Raw genomic sequence first — 13,783 nt, 5'->3', positions numbered from 1 at the left:
AAGCATCTCTTGCACTCTTGAGTAATGGCTCGACTCTTCTCAAAACGTGCACTGTCAATCAAATTACGTAGAAATCTTTATGCAGCCATTTAATTGTCTCCTTTACTGTCAGAATTGTTGTAGCAAACTTAGTCACACCTGGCGCCTGCGTACACTATAACAGTTTGGGAAATCCAGCCTTGGATATCGATATTCGATACGGCTTGCCTCATGATGTATCGAGTCAATATATTCGAGTACTTGTCCTTTATACTTAGTGTCAATGGTATTGATGAGTTTTCCATGGCGCACCCATGTCAAGTTTGACGCAAGTCCCAAGCCACCCCTGTTTATCGCGATGTTGATATAACAACTCTATTCCTTTTTATAGTTCGCCCCCTGACGCGGTGTGTAGTTCCCTCGTCAGTAGGTAATAAACGTTAGTGTACATATATTTATTGAATTAAAGTTACGTTGTTTTATTTACGAAGAAGCTAGTCTTGAAGAAATAAGTTTTTCTAAAACGTCAGCAAAAAGTTTTATAAATCTAGAATTGCACCGAGGTTTTTGTGCGAAGTTAATTTGCATTGAAAAGTTGTGTTAGAAAAGTTAAACGTTTAAAAGGTTTCGCTCAAACAATGTACTCATTTTAATATTTTAAACGTGTATAAAACTCGAATTGTTTGAGTCTAGTGTGAGAAATCTGTTATTATCGATAATAATTAGCAGTGTTTAATATACATAATATTATAATTCTTGAGGATTTCACCGGCAGAATATTTAAATAATGAGCACGGTAAATATAGTTTCGTCTTATATCTATAATGGCTAGAGTCACTCTAGTCAGGTGATTTGATGCTTCGAGTCTTGTTATGGGAGATCGCAGACGACAGACTTTTTGTGCGATCGAGTCTGCGGTCTCCCTAATGCAAATTCTTTGTCTGGGGTATTAAAAGTTAAAAAGTTTTAACTTTTAATAACAAATGACGGTCAAACTAAAGTTGGACGCATTTTGGTTTAATAGATAATAATAATATGTACTTAATAAATAATAACCTAAACACAGTCATGTTATTCTACCTACAATACAAGCTAGCGCTTCCCTATGCTACGAAGAACCGCCTATCCTTCGCCACTGGTCTATAAGGATAAAGATTTAGGAAATATTTCACTGAAGGAATCCATGCACGCTACTTGCTCCCAAATAGGTAACACACAACCCCAAGCAAGGAAGCAGGAACTTAACCTGTACAGATTACAATCTCATAGTGGCGCCAAAGTATGATAATATAAAATTATATCTTATCTTATATATAAAAATGGATTTTTAAATGTGTTAGTCGCGCTAAAACTCGAAAACGGCTGAACGTATTGGGCTGATTTTAGTCTTAAAATATTCGTAGAAGTCCAGGAAAGGTTTTAAAGTGACACGAAGTTCACCGAGACAGCTAGTATAGGTATAAAAATGGATTTTCAAATGTGTTAGTCGCGCTAAAACTCGATAACGGCTGAATGGATTGGGCTGATTTTAGTCTGGAAATATTCGTAGAAGTCCAGGGAAGGTTTTAAAGTGACACAAAGTTCACCGGGACAGCTAGTTATGTATAAAAAAATTTCAAAATTATATTTTGTACCCAATGGAAATGGGCATTATGCACTAACGAATTTAATGTACTGCAGGCATTGTATGTAGAGCTGTTTAATTGTCAGTTAATTTACAGCGCGTATAAATGGTGCGAGCTTTATTATTAACTGTGTCCTATATTCTTTGAAGTGGTCAACTGTACCGTAAATAGACTTATACATCCGACCGCACGTAGCGCCAATCTAACGCTACATGCGTGGTTTTGTTGTAAGTGGTTTTGGTCAGGGATGGATATATCATATTTTTTCATCGATATAGCTATTTTATAACCATTAATAGCAACATGTCTAAGGCATTTTCTAAATGTAGGACGACAAAAAAAATGATGATTAGGTAATCTAGGTGCCTTTAGGGTATGAAGATTATTACGTCTTATTAACCTAACCTAACCAAACAATAAAGTTATAACGTAAAAGATCTTATTGATTACCTACGAATAATTAAAAATAAGATATATGCACATTTCCAAAGCATCCCATGGATGGCATACATTTGCGAATTGTAACCTGACAATTACAGCTGGCCACTAAATGTCCTATTTTTTGTTGGCAGGCAAGGACGGGTCGAAGGTGACGACGGTGGTAGCGACGCCGGGGCAGGGTCCCGACAGACCCCAGGAGGTCAGCTATGCCGACATGAAACTGATCGGTAACGGCAGCTTCGGTGTCGTCTACCAGGCCAACTTATGCGATACCGGCGAGCTCATTGCCATCAAGAAGGTGCTCCAGGATAAAAGGTTTAAGGTATGTCTTGTTATTCGAGGATTTGCAGGGGAAAATCGATGGAAGGAGGATTTTTTCCAACTGGAAGTATGCGCATAATCCCACCGCATATTCCCTTGCTTCGGCTTTGGCAAAGTACACCCAAGAGCCAAAAACCAAGAAAAAATAATGCGCGTTGTGCATCGATCCCACCGCCTATTCTTTTGCTTTCTTTATGGCAAAGTACACCACCGTGACTGTGCCAAAAAAAGAAAAAATACGCATTGCACAATGCACATAGATGTTTGAAACGGATATTTGGCTTTTTAGGCATCGTAACCGCTTGATGGTGCTCTACGAGTCTATACAGACTATTTTCTTGTCTTGGGCGATGAGAAATATTTCTGGTCGAAACTGTTTATTGTATTGCATATAAGGCATCTTACAAAAGTAAGATGGCTTTGCAATCCAATTTTGAAAAATGTTTTAAGGAATGAATCGTACAATTTGTAACACCATACAACAACACCATACAGTAATGCAAATCATCCGAGCGCGTCATCCCCGTCATTCAAAGCGATACTTGTGCGTCGCCGGGAGTTAAAAAGTCCTTTGAAATTTTCTGTAGCTGTAATCGGTGTCAAGTATCCAGGGGATAATGTTCCGCATTTCATCCTGCCTCTCCTATACCTATTCAATGGTCATTTCCTAACCGACTTAACCGTAAACTGAAATTAATTATTGTGGGCAAGGACTTTTTCCAATCGTGGCTGATAAATGTTGGCCAATAAAAGTTATTTTGTGTAAATGGTCAAGAGATATGCCTGATATTGACGCCATTAAACGCAAGACTCTTAAAACCTAAAGTACGCTTCTTAAGGCGTGAAAAAAAATTTTTTAAGAGGACTTACATTTTTAATTGCGGATCTAAGTACATAAAGTGCAGACTAATAATAATGACTGTTCCTGCGGAGCGCGGTCTTACTGCACATTCCGGTGGGCGGTGACGTTCCACTGAGATGAACAGACAAAATCGAGATTGGTTTCACTTACCGCAAATTAACTTGAGAAATAGCATTTGATGACACATTTTTATTGTTCTGGCTGCAACTGAGTTTTTAGATCTATTTTGTTTAATTGTTTATACTAATAAATATAATTATACAATTTTGGCTTTACTTAATTAGTTTCCAAATAAAATACCTCAATTAGCAATTTTAGCCTATCCACAACAACCAATCAAATATTAATCGAATTTCACCACCACAGACCAACAATTAAAATTCAATTATCACGCAATTAAGGTAATTCGATGATTGGTGATAAATATCATGGAATTATGGGGATAAATCCCATCAGATCGAGTTCAATAGCCGAGCCATTCGAATAAAACAATAGGCGGCGACCCGATCTCGGTGTGATGGGTCAAAACCGAATGTGACAGCCAATTAATAGCTCGTACACGCTAATAAATTCAATAATTTTGTGGCATCCAATACCATTATCGTTAATTTGGCGTGACTCATGCCAGGTTTCTGAGGTTTTTTGACCGAAGTTTATCTATAACATCTCTTAGGGCTAGGACACTGCGTTGCGACATCGCATCGTAAAAATCTACGACGCCGCACAACGCATGGTGGAAATTTCCGATGTACTTCCGATGCATTTCCGCAAAACCGACGTCGCATCGCATTTACGGGCGATGTTGTTTTTGCGATACGACGCCGCAACGCAGCGTTGTGGCCTGGCCCTTAATTGGCTAACGTCAAGTTTTAAACCAATAAGCAACGCTGTTAAATAGATAAACTCCTGACAAAACCTCAGAAACCATTAGAACATCTACACTCAATGCTTTTAAAATCCAGTAAAGATCTAAACTGAACTCTCATTTTGATATTCAATCGAATCCGTTTACAGGATTTTAAAAGCTGCTACCAAGTCGAGTGTGCGATCAATAGAACGAAGACTACCCGACGCCAGGCTATTAATGTCTTCGAAGCCCAAGCAAATGTTACTAGAACAGAGAACTTGACACAGAGATCATATTTTGATTCTACTGTCTCTACATATTCGATGTGTAGAATGTTACAAATTGTATTGATCCCTTTTTATGTTCGCTTTGTTATGCTAATGAACGGATTGCAGCGAATAGAACATCTCGAAACTCCCGTCCGTTTTAGATGGCTTTAAAAGATTTACTTTAATTGTCTTACAGAACCGAGAGCTGCAAATTATGCGACGACTGGAGCACTGTAATATTGTCAAATTGAAATACTTCTTTTACTCCAGCGGAGAAAAGGTAAACCCATCTTCCACCTCATTCCGTAGTCTTAAGTTCAATAACAATACTTATAATATGAATAACATTGAATTTTATTAACTAGTGAATGTATATGTATGTTTTTATTTTGGTGAAAAGGTGACAGTGCCCGATGCGGATAGCTCACTTCTAAACGCAATGCAGTCTCTAGAAGTCGCAGTACGTGCAAAAACCAATTAGATAATGCTAGTGCTAACGCACAGTTAGGTGTTAAGCCGAGGTTACCGAAACATGTGTTGAAAAAAATATTCCACGTTACTGTCCTAGTTATTGTACGGTACCTTTTGCAATTGTGTGTAAATGCGACTTAAACGGGGATTCCCCTAAGCTTTACTTCGAACCGGTCTAAGCTCGTTTTTCCTTGCATCATCATTCTGTTTCGTTCGCTCGTGATCGGTGGAATGATGGTCCTAAAATTGAGACAGCTTGGATCATCAGCCATGAAACCCAAAGACATCGGGTGGCAAGCTGCTGTCTCAGTTTTGGGAGCTGGTTTCTTCCGATGGCGGACGATTTAGCAATATTCACTGACAGTTTTTCTTTGTGATATTGTGTTGTGTTTTTTGTGTTAACTGAGGTTCGCACAGCTTTTTTATCAGTCATCATATCATTTACCTTGAACGGTCTTTTAAACACTTCCGTAAGTAGACTGTAGGCTCAATGTTGGACTTATTGTTCAGAATACTTCTTTTTCACAAAATGTTCACTATTGCGAGTTAGGAGCATATAAAAAATTAAGGTCCCAAACAGAAACCAGAATCTTATCCACTTAATATCCTTTGGACTCTCACTTCGTTTTTGATTTGGTTTGAATAAAAATAATAATTATTAATTAATTTGTGTTAGTATGCAATTCTATATACCAAAATATTTCAAGTTCGATAGATGTAATCGTAATTGTTTTTGTTGAAGAAGGCCAAAAATACTCGTAATATTTCGTTACAAATTACATTATATTTTCATTCTCCGTAAACAAAGACGGCCAATTATTGTAACGAAGGTGCCTTACTGTGCCCTATATTGAGAAAAACGAGGCGAGTTTTGTTTACGACGCCATTATTATTCGCGTAGGTAGGTATCTATAGTAACCTCTTATCGTACGAAATTTGCGGAAGACTTTAATTTAATGGGTCCGTTCGACCCGGGGCCCAAATTAGAGAGTATAGCACAAGTTGTAACATTTAGGTTTGATGAAAAGTTTTGTCTTTTAATTTGGGAAAGCAGAAAGTACTTAATACTTATAGACTTAAATAGTGGTTAATAAAATAAGAAAGACAGAACTAACTAGTCCATGCTGCTATCTTTGTCTTTTACGTTTGAATAGCCATTTGAGAGATGACAGTCCCTTGTATTAGTTAGTCAATTATCTTCGTTATCTAGATTTTAGAAGGCCGCAGACTCTCTGCTTCTCCCGTCATAAAATCAACCATGTAGCAAATTTCTGATCCAAACTCCAAAACATGTTCTTTGCTCTACATTTAATATGGCAGGTAGAGCCTATGAATTCTTGTTGTCTTAATGAATGTCATGACAAATAGGCCAAATTACCTTAGGATTTAATGAAAGTCAAGTGTAATACAAAATTACCTTGTAGAGGAAAGATAGGAAAGTAAAGGTTAGTAGATAATCTTCTTGAACGTCAACGGTTCGACCGTTCTTGACCTCTCGATACGAATTGTCACGCCCAGTCTCCTACGCACGACCACGTTATCTAACACGCAGATATATCTGTAACGCTTTCTTCGAGAGTGAGGATTGAGGAATATGCCACAAAATGAAATTTTGTTATTGCAAAATGTTATGAATTATGATATTGAACTAAAAATATATTTATTATAGAATGGCGAAAAATCTCTGACTTGTGTTGGATAATGAATAATATGTTTGCGATTTTAAAGCAATTTCTTTCTCGTGGAATAAATAGTATGGACTTTATACACACTATGCACTGTGCAGTGTCTGTGATATAACGTTACAGTTAAACATCAGATCTCTTTTTCATAAAGGCCTATAACTTTGTTTACATTTTATCAAAAAACTAATTTGACTACATAGTATAGTTCATCAAAAAATATAGATTTATTTGACTAAGTACGTAAAATTAATAACGTCATTCACATTTCCTGTTAATGTTGAGACTTGAGCTAAAAATAAGCATTTAAAATCCCAGATACGAATAATAGTGTTATTTATAGAATGGTAGGGCGAATCTTAGATGTTTGTGTAGGTAGGTCGGAATCGGAAGGGATTTATTAAAACAATCATTTTTCTAGCATAAGCTCTCAGAAAAAGTTCCCGGGGTACGATTCTCATGCCTCGAATGAGGGCTCGGAAACCAGGTGGATTACGCGATCCTGTTCGTTAGAAACGCCATACATTTCCAATAGAGAGTTTTCATTTCGATTCCGCTATGAACGGACCGAAATTATCCCTGGTTTTGATTAAAGAGCAAAATGAAACTGGTCTTGCTCAAAATACCGGTTAGAACCGTTCGCGATATCGTTCGCCCCGCCCACTCACACCACACCACGACCCTCACCCATTGTCCACACAAGAACAAGTTATGGCCTATTGGCTATTAGATGGTGCACTAGAATGGGATAGAAGATATCACTGCACTAGTTACTTTCCGCGAGAAAATTAACCGGGTTAATTTCAGAAGCAATACCGCTCGCATCTCGATTTCGCTCGAAGCGAACAAAAATCCAAAAATCGCTTAACGAGCGCTTTAGGCCCAATTTCACCAACGTCTGTTAATGTTAACAGCTTGTTAAAATGTCATGTCTTCTCATTCATTCGTATGAAAAACGAAAGAAGTAACGTGATTCTAATCCGAGCGTTAACTTTAACAGTCGTTGGTGAAATTGAGCCTTAACCTGGTAAAAAAATACCGGTTCCGAGCCTTGCCTCGAATGTCGTTTCGATTGCTGTCTATCTTACTCACGTACACACATGCTGTCTTACGTGCCGAGTGAGACGGCTTGCGATCGAAATGACATAACAAAGCTTAAGAATCGGGCCCCTGCCTGCCTAGCATACGCCAAAGAGATATCTCACTCTCGAGATAATTAAAAACTACTCGTCTCATAATGTCAAATTCTCGACATTATCTCGACAAAACTCTATAAAAATGTATTATTTCGATGATAGATCTACGCGAGAAAAAATGTTTATCATGCTAGAGTCAATAAAGATGAAGAGACGAACCATCAAACATCGAGAAAACATATAGAGTGAGATATCTCGTTGGCGTATGCTAGGCAGGCAGATCGTAGAATTCACGTTTTAAGAGAAAATACTTGATAGTAAAATAAATGTAGAGCCTGTCTCTATCAATTACATAATAATATTGTTATAAACAAAGGAGGGTGTACTAAAAGGGTGCAAAACGGGTTTAAAACTAAGGGCAAACCACAGTATATAGTTCAAGGTGAAGACGTTCGCGTTAGCACAATCGTAGAAAAGACAATACTGAACCTTTGGAACTGTGCCAATTTAATTTGTTTTTTTTTCTTTACTATGTATGTCAGATGATTCTATTTTGACTAATATATGCATTTATGCATTCTTTGCCATGCATCAAGGATTTATGATAAAATATAATCCTCTCATTACTTTGATGTACTTATAAGAAAAATGCAATCACAAATTCATGAAAATGGCGTTGAAAATTTTTAAGATACTTAGACATTTTGTTATATTACTTATATAACAAAATGTCTATCTAAAATTTTTTGTATACAGTGTACATACTTTAGGGTGTGAACGTGACACGTGTTCCTTGTAGAGAGTTCACTGTGAAAGTAGCCGCGCTGAAAGACCGATATGTTTTACTTTTGTATCGGCAAGAGCCTCAGCATCAAGAGTTTCCCCATATAAAAGTGAAAGAAAAATGGTCTTTCAGAGCTGCAGGTGCGTTGCCGGCCTTTTAAGAGAGGATAGGGTAATAGGGGAGGGTAGGGAAGGGAAGGGAATAGGGGAGGTTAGGGAAAGGAATAGGGTAGGAGATTGGGCCTCCGGTAAACTCACTCACTCGGCGAAACACAGCGCAAGCGCTGTTTCACGCCGGTTTTCTGTGACAACGTGGTATTTCTCCGGTCGAGCCGGCCCATTCGTGCCGAAGCATGGCTCTCCCACGTAAAACTCTAGGAACGTGTTATAAAGTTTACTACTTAATTTGACGCATAAAGGTAATCATCCATAATCATCTTTGGGTTCGAATGTATTAGTATGATTAAGCGGTTCGTCGTTACACATATTGCTATTATAATACCCAATCAACCAACTAAACTGTAATTATTAATATTATAATGAACATTTCTTTCAGTTTCTAAGGACCTTTCTATTATAAGCTAATATTTTATTTATTTAACTCTACAATTTTAGACATAAATAAGGTATTATGTAATAATTGTTGTACCTATTGCAATTTAAGTATTTTTTTGTATTGGTAAACGTATAAAATGCACAACAATAATAAAATGCAGTATGTCCTAGCTATATTTTAAAGTGTAATATAAGTACTTAATTTTAATTTAACGAAAAAGTCTTATTAATAAAAAGATCTACCATGTTTACAGATGTCAGATGTTATAGTTATACAATAGCTTTGTCCACACTGTGCCTTTTCCTGTTCCTCAAGGGCATGCGTTATAGCGCAGTCAACAGCGAAAGTGAGGCATGCCCGCGACGCATGTCCTCTGACCGTATCCAAAAAACAAAAATGACAATGTTGGCGTTGCGTTCGTTGACGCATTCAATCATTGAATGAGCCGAAACGAAAGTTAAATATAAAAAGATGTCGAGAATTGAAGACGAAAGCGCATAGTGTGGACATAGCTAATGTTTTGTTTTTGTCTGTCAAGTAACTTTTCTAAAGTATTGCAGACAAGGAGATGGTTTTGTGTAACTACAATTTGTGGATGTTTTTTTTTCTAATAGGTAAAGTAGATAGTGCAAAGCAATTAGTGCTCTCATACTCAATTAAAATTGCATGTGAATAAAATAGCTTCTTTAATATTCGCCAACATGCTTACATAACTAACAAATTAAGAAGTCACAATTCTTTATAAATTCAAGCATTTCTTAAAATATTTAAAATACTTAAAACTATTGCAAATTGTTATGATGCCACACAAATTATTTGGACCAAATGTTTGCTAAATTATAAACAACTCGAACTCAATCTAAGAATTAATATCTGTGTTAATCAAACTCATATTTAAAATAAATAATATTTATTTTAACATTGCTGTTATTGTTAAATAAATAATTATCTCAGTGTTGTTCTAATAACAGAATAATTGGGAGCATATTTTATCAGATATTATTTTTTTTGTTGTACATACTACAAGTAGGCTGCGCAAAAATTTAAGATTGCTTAGCAAAAATAAAAAGGGAAGGTGCAATGTTAATAGGCGGATTTCCTTTATCTAACTGTCACTTTGTCTACTCTTCCGTAGAAAGAAACCGCTTCTATGGTGCTAAGCCTGCTGTAGTCAGAATTCAGATGGTATTGATAGATATTGCACCATCAGAGAAATAGATTCATAGGCAGATGGTGGATCCACCTAGGGTTATGTCAAGTCATTGACAGTCATGATCTGTCATCTGGACTTGACATAACCCAACTAAATAACGTAGGTCCGCCATGCCATGTGCCTATAAAATCTCTGATAGTACATGATACGCTTCCATTGTCACTTCTAGTTTTGCTGAGCGATTTTAAATTTGTGCGCGGCCTATTTAAATAAAGATTATGATTGTGTATATAATTTAATACTTTTTGTAATTGTATATCAATTTTGTTTGCAGAAGGACGAAGTGTACCTGAATTTGGTGCTGGAGTTTATACCGGAGACGGTGTACAAAGTTGCACGTCATTACTCCAAAGATGAACAGACCATACCTATTAGTTTTATAAAGGTAACAACACTTGCCAGTAATTATAATAATAGTATAAATTCTATTATGTTCAGTAGATCATCTGCATACTCATAGACAGCCAAAGTCGGCGCACTCACGCTTATGCGTGATTTCCTAAATTAATAACTTGAGGAGCAGAGCAGTGTCTGCAATCTGCATTGAACAAATTTGATTTTTCAATGATGCAGATACTGCTGCATTTACACTGTATAACAATCCTGGTCCTGAGGAATGGCTGGCGATATAAAAATTAGTCCCACTTAACGTTTTTTACATAATTCCTATGTAAGTAAATAAGAAATTGATAATCACTTTAGATCTATAACTGAAACTGTTCTAAATAGATCGACAAGGCGACTATAATTCCATTTAGGATTTGCACGTCATGCACTATTAGAGCCCTAATTTTTATAGAGGCAGCATGCATTTCAACTTACGGCCGTTATACATGGTATCGGTTTTTTTTACATATCGTTGATACGAAACCCAAACGATTACAGTTCTACTGTCTCACACTTTCAACAGTAATTCGTGTGTTGCATCTCGCTTTACCTTTCTACCCACCCATTCTTCGTCGGTGTGCAAACAGCTTAAGCCTTCAGATTCGGTCGGTCAGATGATTTGCAGATACGTAGATAGGTTGAGTCATTGAGTCATGTCAATTGATTTTTTTTCACGAGAACGTGACCTTGCCATCGCTGTTGTAAACAACGTGACCGCGGTCGGTGAAAATTGGTTTATTTTATGTTTTTTTCCTTCCATATTGTTTAAATAAATCATAAAATTCTCAGTGACTCCTCTATTCGTATTATAGGAAATTTCCCAAATTCTAAAACATTGTAAAAGAGAAGGCATATTATGTACCTTTGAGTATTGCTGGAGATTTAGCAGATTTTAATTGTACCTATACAAAAAAGATATGTAACACAAGAAATACAAATATCGCCTTGAGACCTCTCTCTAAAATTGAGCGTTATAATGGACATATTAGGTCCAGGCTATTCTTTTTCCATTAGCCAAAGTTACAGACGTATTGACTACCCATTCCTCTGGATAAGGCTAACCATGTAGCGTAAATGCCGCAAAGTTATCCCAGCTCGGGCAAACATACTTTTAAAATCGCCTTAATAGGCAATGCAGTAGGCAGGTAGGCAATTTGGTAATAATGCTCTAAGTAACTAGTCAATATTATGGAGAATGAAAAATATGAATGCCTGGTACAGTCCACAGCATGAAGCGTTACACTTTGGAAGTCTTACCTCGATGACGATTGTAATAAGAATGATTCTAATATCAATAATAATGTATAAAATTTTACTACATTCGATACCTCCCTTGGCGATGCCCTTGCCCACACCCCTTGGTACCATCAGAGAAGTTTATTCCTAGGCAGCTGTAGGCAGATGGCGGACCTACTTATTTTGGTTGCGACTTGCGTTATGTCAAACCCAGCCGACAGATCACACTTAGGCCCGGTACACATAGGGCGTTTTGAAGCGCGCGTTAGGCGCGCGCTTTGCTAACGCGCGCTTTGAGAACCCCGGATTCTATTGAAGCGTACACATGTGCATGTGTACGCATACGCTTTATTAACTAATTCCACGTTTATCGTTTCCAGCTATACATGTACCAGTTGTTCCGGAGCCTGGCGTACATACACTCTCTGAGCATCTGCCATCGGGACATCAAGCCCCAGAATCTGCTCCTCGATCCCAAGACCGGGGTTCTCAAGTTGTGCGACTTCGGTTCCGCCAAGCACCTAGTGCGAGGCGAGCCCAACGTGTCCTACATATGCTCGAGATACTACCGCGCGCCGGAGCTCATATTCGGCGCTATTGACTACACGACGAAGATAGGTGAGTACTGGATTTTGATCAATTGTATAATACGTAGTATTATAGCTATGCAAGCATCACGCGCCTTAAAATGGTAGTATGTATAGTGTCAAGAAAGTGAAGAAATTAAAAAGTGGCAACATTGTAGTGTCATCCCTTTTTCCTTAGATTGATTTGAAGCGGATGACACTACGATGTTGCCACTTTTTAATTTCTTCACTTTCTTGACAGGCTTCAACATCTCTGTATTAGTGAATTCTGGTGAGGAGTAAGTGGTTTGAATTGAATTATCTGTATGGCCAGGAATATAATAGAACTCCACCTGAATTAGTTGAGGAATTCGTAAAAAGAATTCGTGTACCTCAATTCTACTTTATTATGCAATATTAATGTAGATTCGTTCCTTTCCATCGACGCCCAGTTTCTGAAGTTGTTCGACAGGAGTCTATCCTTTTAATGATGATTGTTTAACTTTTTGATATTAGCTAAAGCAGTGTTAGTAAATAAATGTCGAGAAACCATCAGACCGGATATCGGTCAAATGAACTGATTTAAGTATAGACCTAAATAATATGAAGTTACAATTTTATCATTCGTTTAAGGTTAAAGGAAATACTTTTCTGTTGTTTAAAAAGGAAAATAAGTATCGACTCGCCATTAATGTTCCAAAAAATAATAGAATCTAGGTACTGAGCAAAAACGATACAGCCGAAAATCGAACAAGCGAGCGTCGAGTTTGTGCCGAATTGTTTTCGAGTGCCGTGTAGTCGTTTTAACTCTATTGTAGGTAGGTACTGGCCCAGGCTTTTCAGTGTTTTTTTTCTGGCCGAAAATAATTCGGAGAGATGTAGTTTTAAACGTAAATCGAAATACATAACCCTCTATTGAAAACGCATTAGACTTTAGAGCAGTCTTTCCCAAAGTGGGCGATAACGCCCCCTTGTGGGCGCTGAAGGTCTAAAGGCGTTGTGTAGAGGCATGGGGGTAGAGTTATTTCAACTGAATGCATTATAAATTGAAACAATGGGGGCGCTAAAACATAATTTGTTCTGAAAGTGTGCAGTAGACAAAATAAGTTTGGGAACCCCTGCTCTAGAGTCTAGATGATTCCTTAATGTGAAAAGGTTTAGACTTAGACTGTAATCCACCTGTGGATGGCATTTCAAATATTGGAATCTTTGTTTCTTAATTTTTAAGACCAGCACTTGGTGTCCAGATTCGTAGTAAGTATACTTTAAAATAAATTTTAACATTATGACATATTGAATGAACGATATCTAAATAGGGTCATGGTCTAGTTGTAGGATACGTCATACGATAATGTATCTTCTTGCTTGCATTAAAATGCGTGTTTATAAATTAAACTTAATGATTTGTA

General features: G+C 37.2%; 1 protein-coding gene across 9 annotated transcripts in view; it reads left to right on the top strand.

Annotated features, from left to right (window-relative positions):
• Positions 1-13,783, top strand: part of LOC121734914 (glycogen synthase kinase-3 beta-like) — a 54,013-nt gene that overhangs the window by 30,449 nt on the left and 9,781 nt on the right. For 5 of the 9 annotated variants that reach the window (XM_042125549.1, XM_042125545.1, XM_042125551.1 and 2 more), the window contains 5 exons: positions 2,177-2,367; positions 4,541-4,624; positions 4,745-4,804; positions 10,460-10,570; positions 12,189-12,426. In XM_042125549.1, the coding sequence (XP_041981483.1) occupies positions 2,177-2,367; positions 4,541-4,624; positions 4,745-4,804; positions 10,460-10,570; positions 12,189-12,426 (684 nt within the window). The remainder of the gene's footprint in view (positions 1-2,176; positions 2,368-4,540; positions 4,625-4,744; positions 4,805-10,459; positions 10,571-12,188; positions 12,427-13,783) is intronic. The other 4 variants (XM_042125550.1, XM_042125553.1, XM_042125552.1 and 1 more) reach the window with 1 other exon arrangement.

This window comes from Aricia agestis, chromosome 16 (assembly GCF_905147365.1).
Source record: "Aricia agestis chromosome 16, ilAriAges1.1, whole genome shotgun sequence".
Taxonomy (NCBI): domain Eukaryota; kingdom Metazoa; phylum Arthropoda; class Insecta; order Lepidoptera; family Lycaenidae; genus Aricia; species Aricia agestis.
The sequence above is the reverse complement of the archived record's forward strand: the minus strand, read 5'-3'. Positions and strand labels throughout refer to the sequence as shown.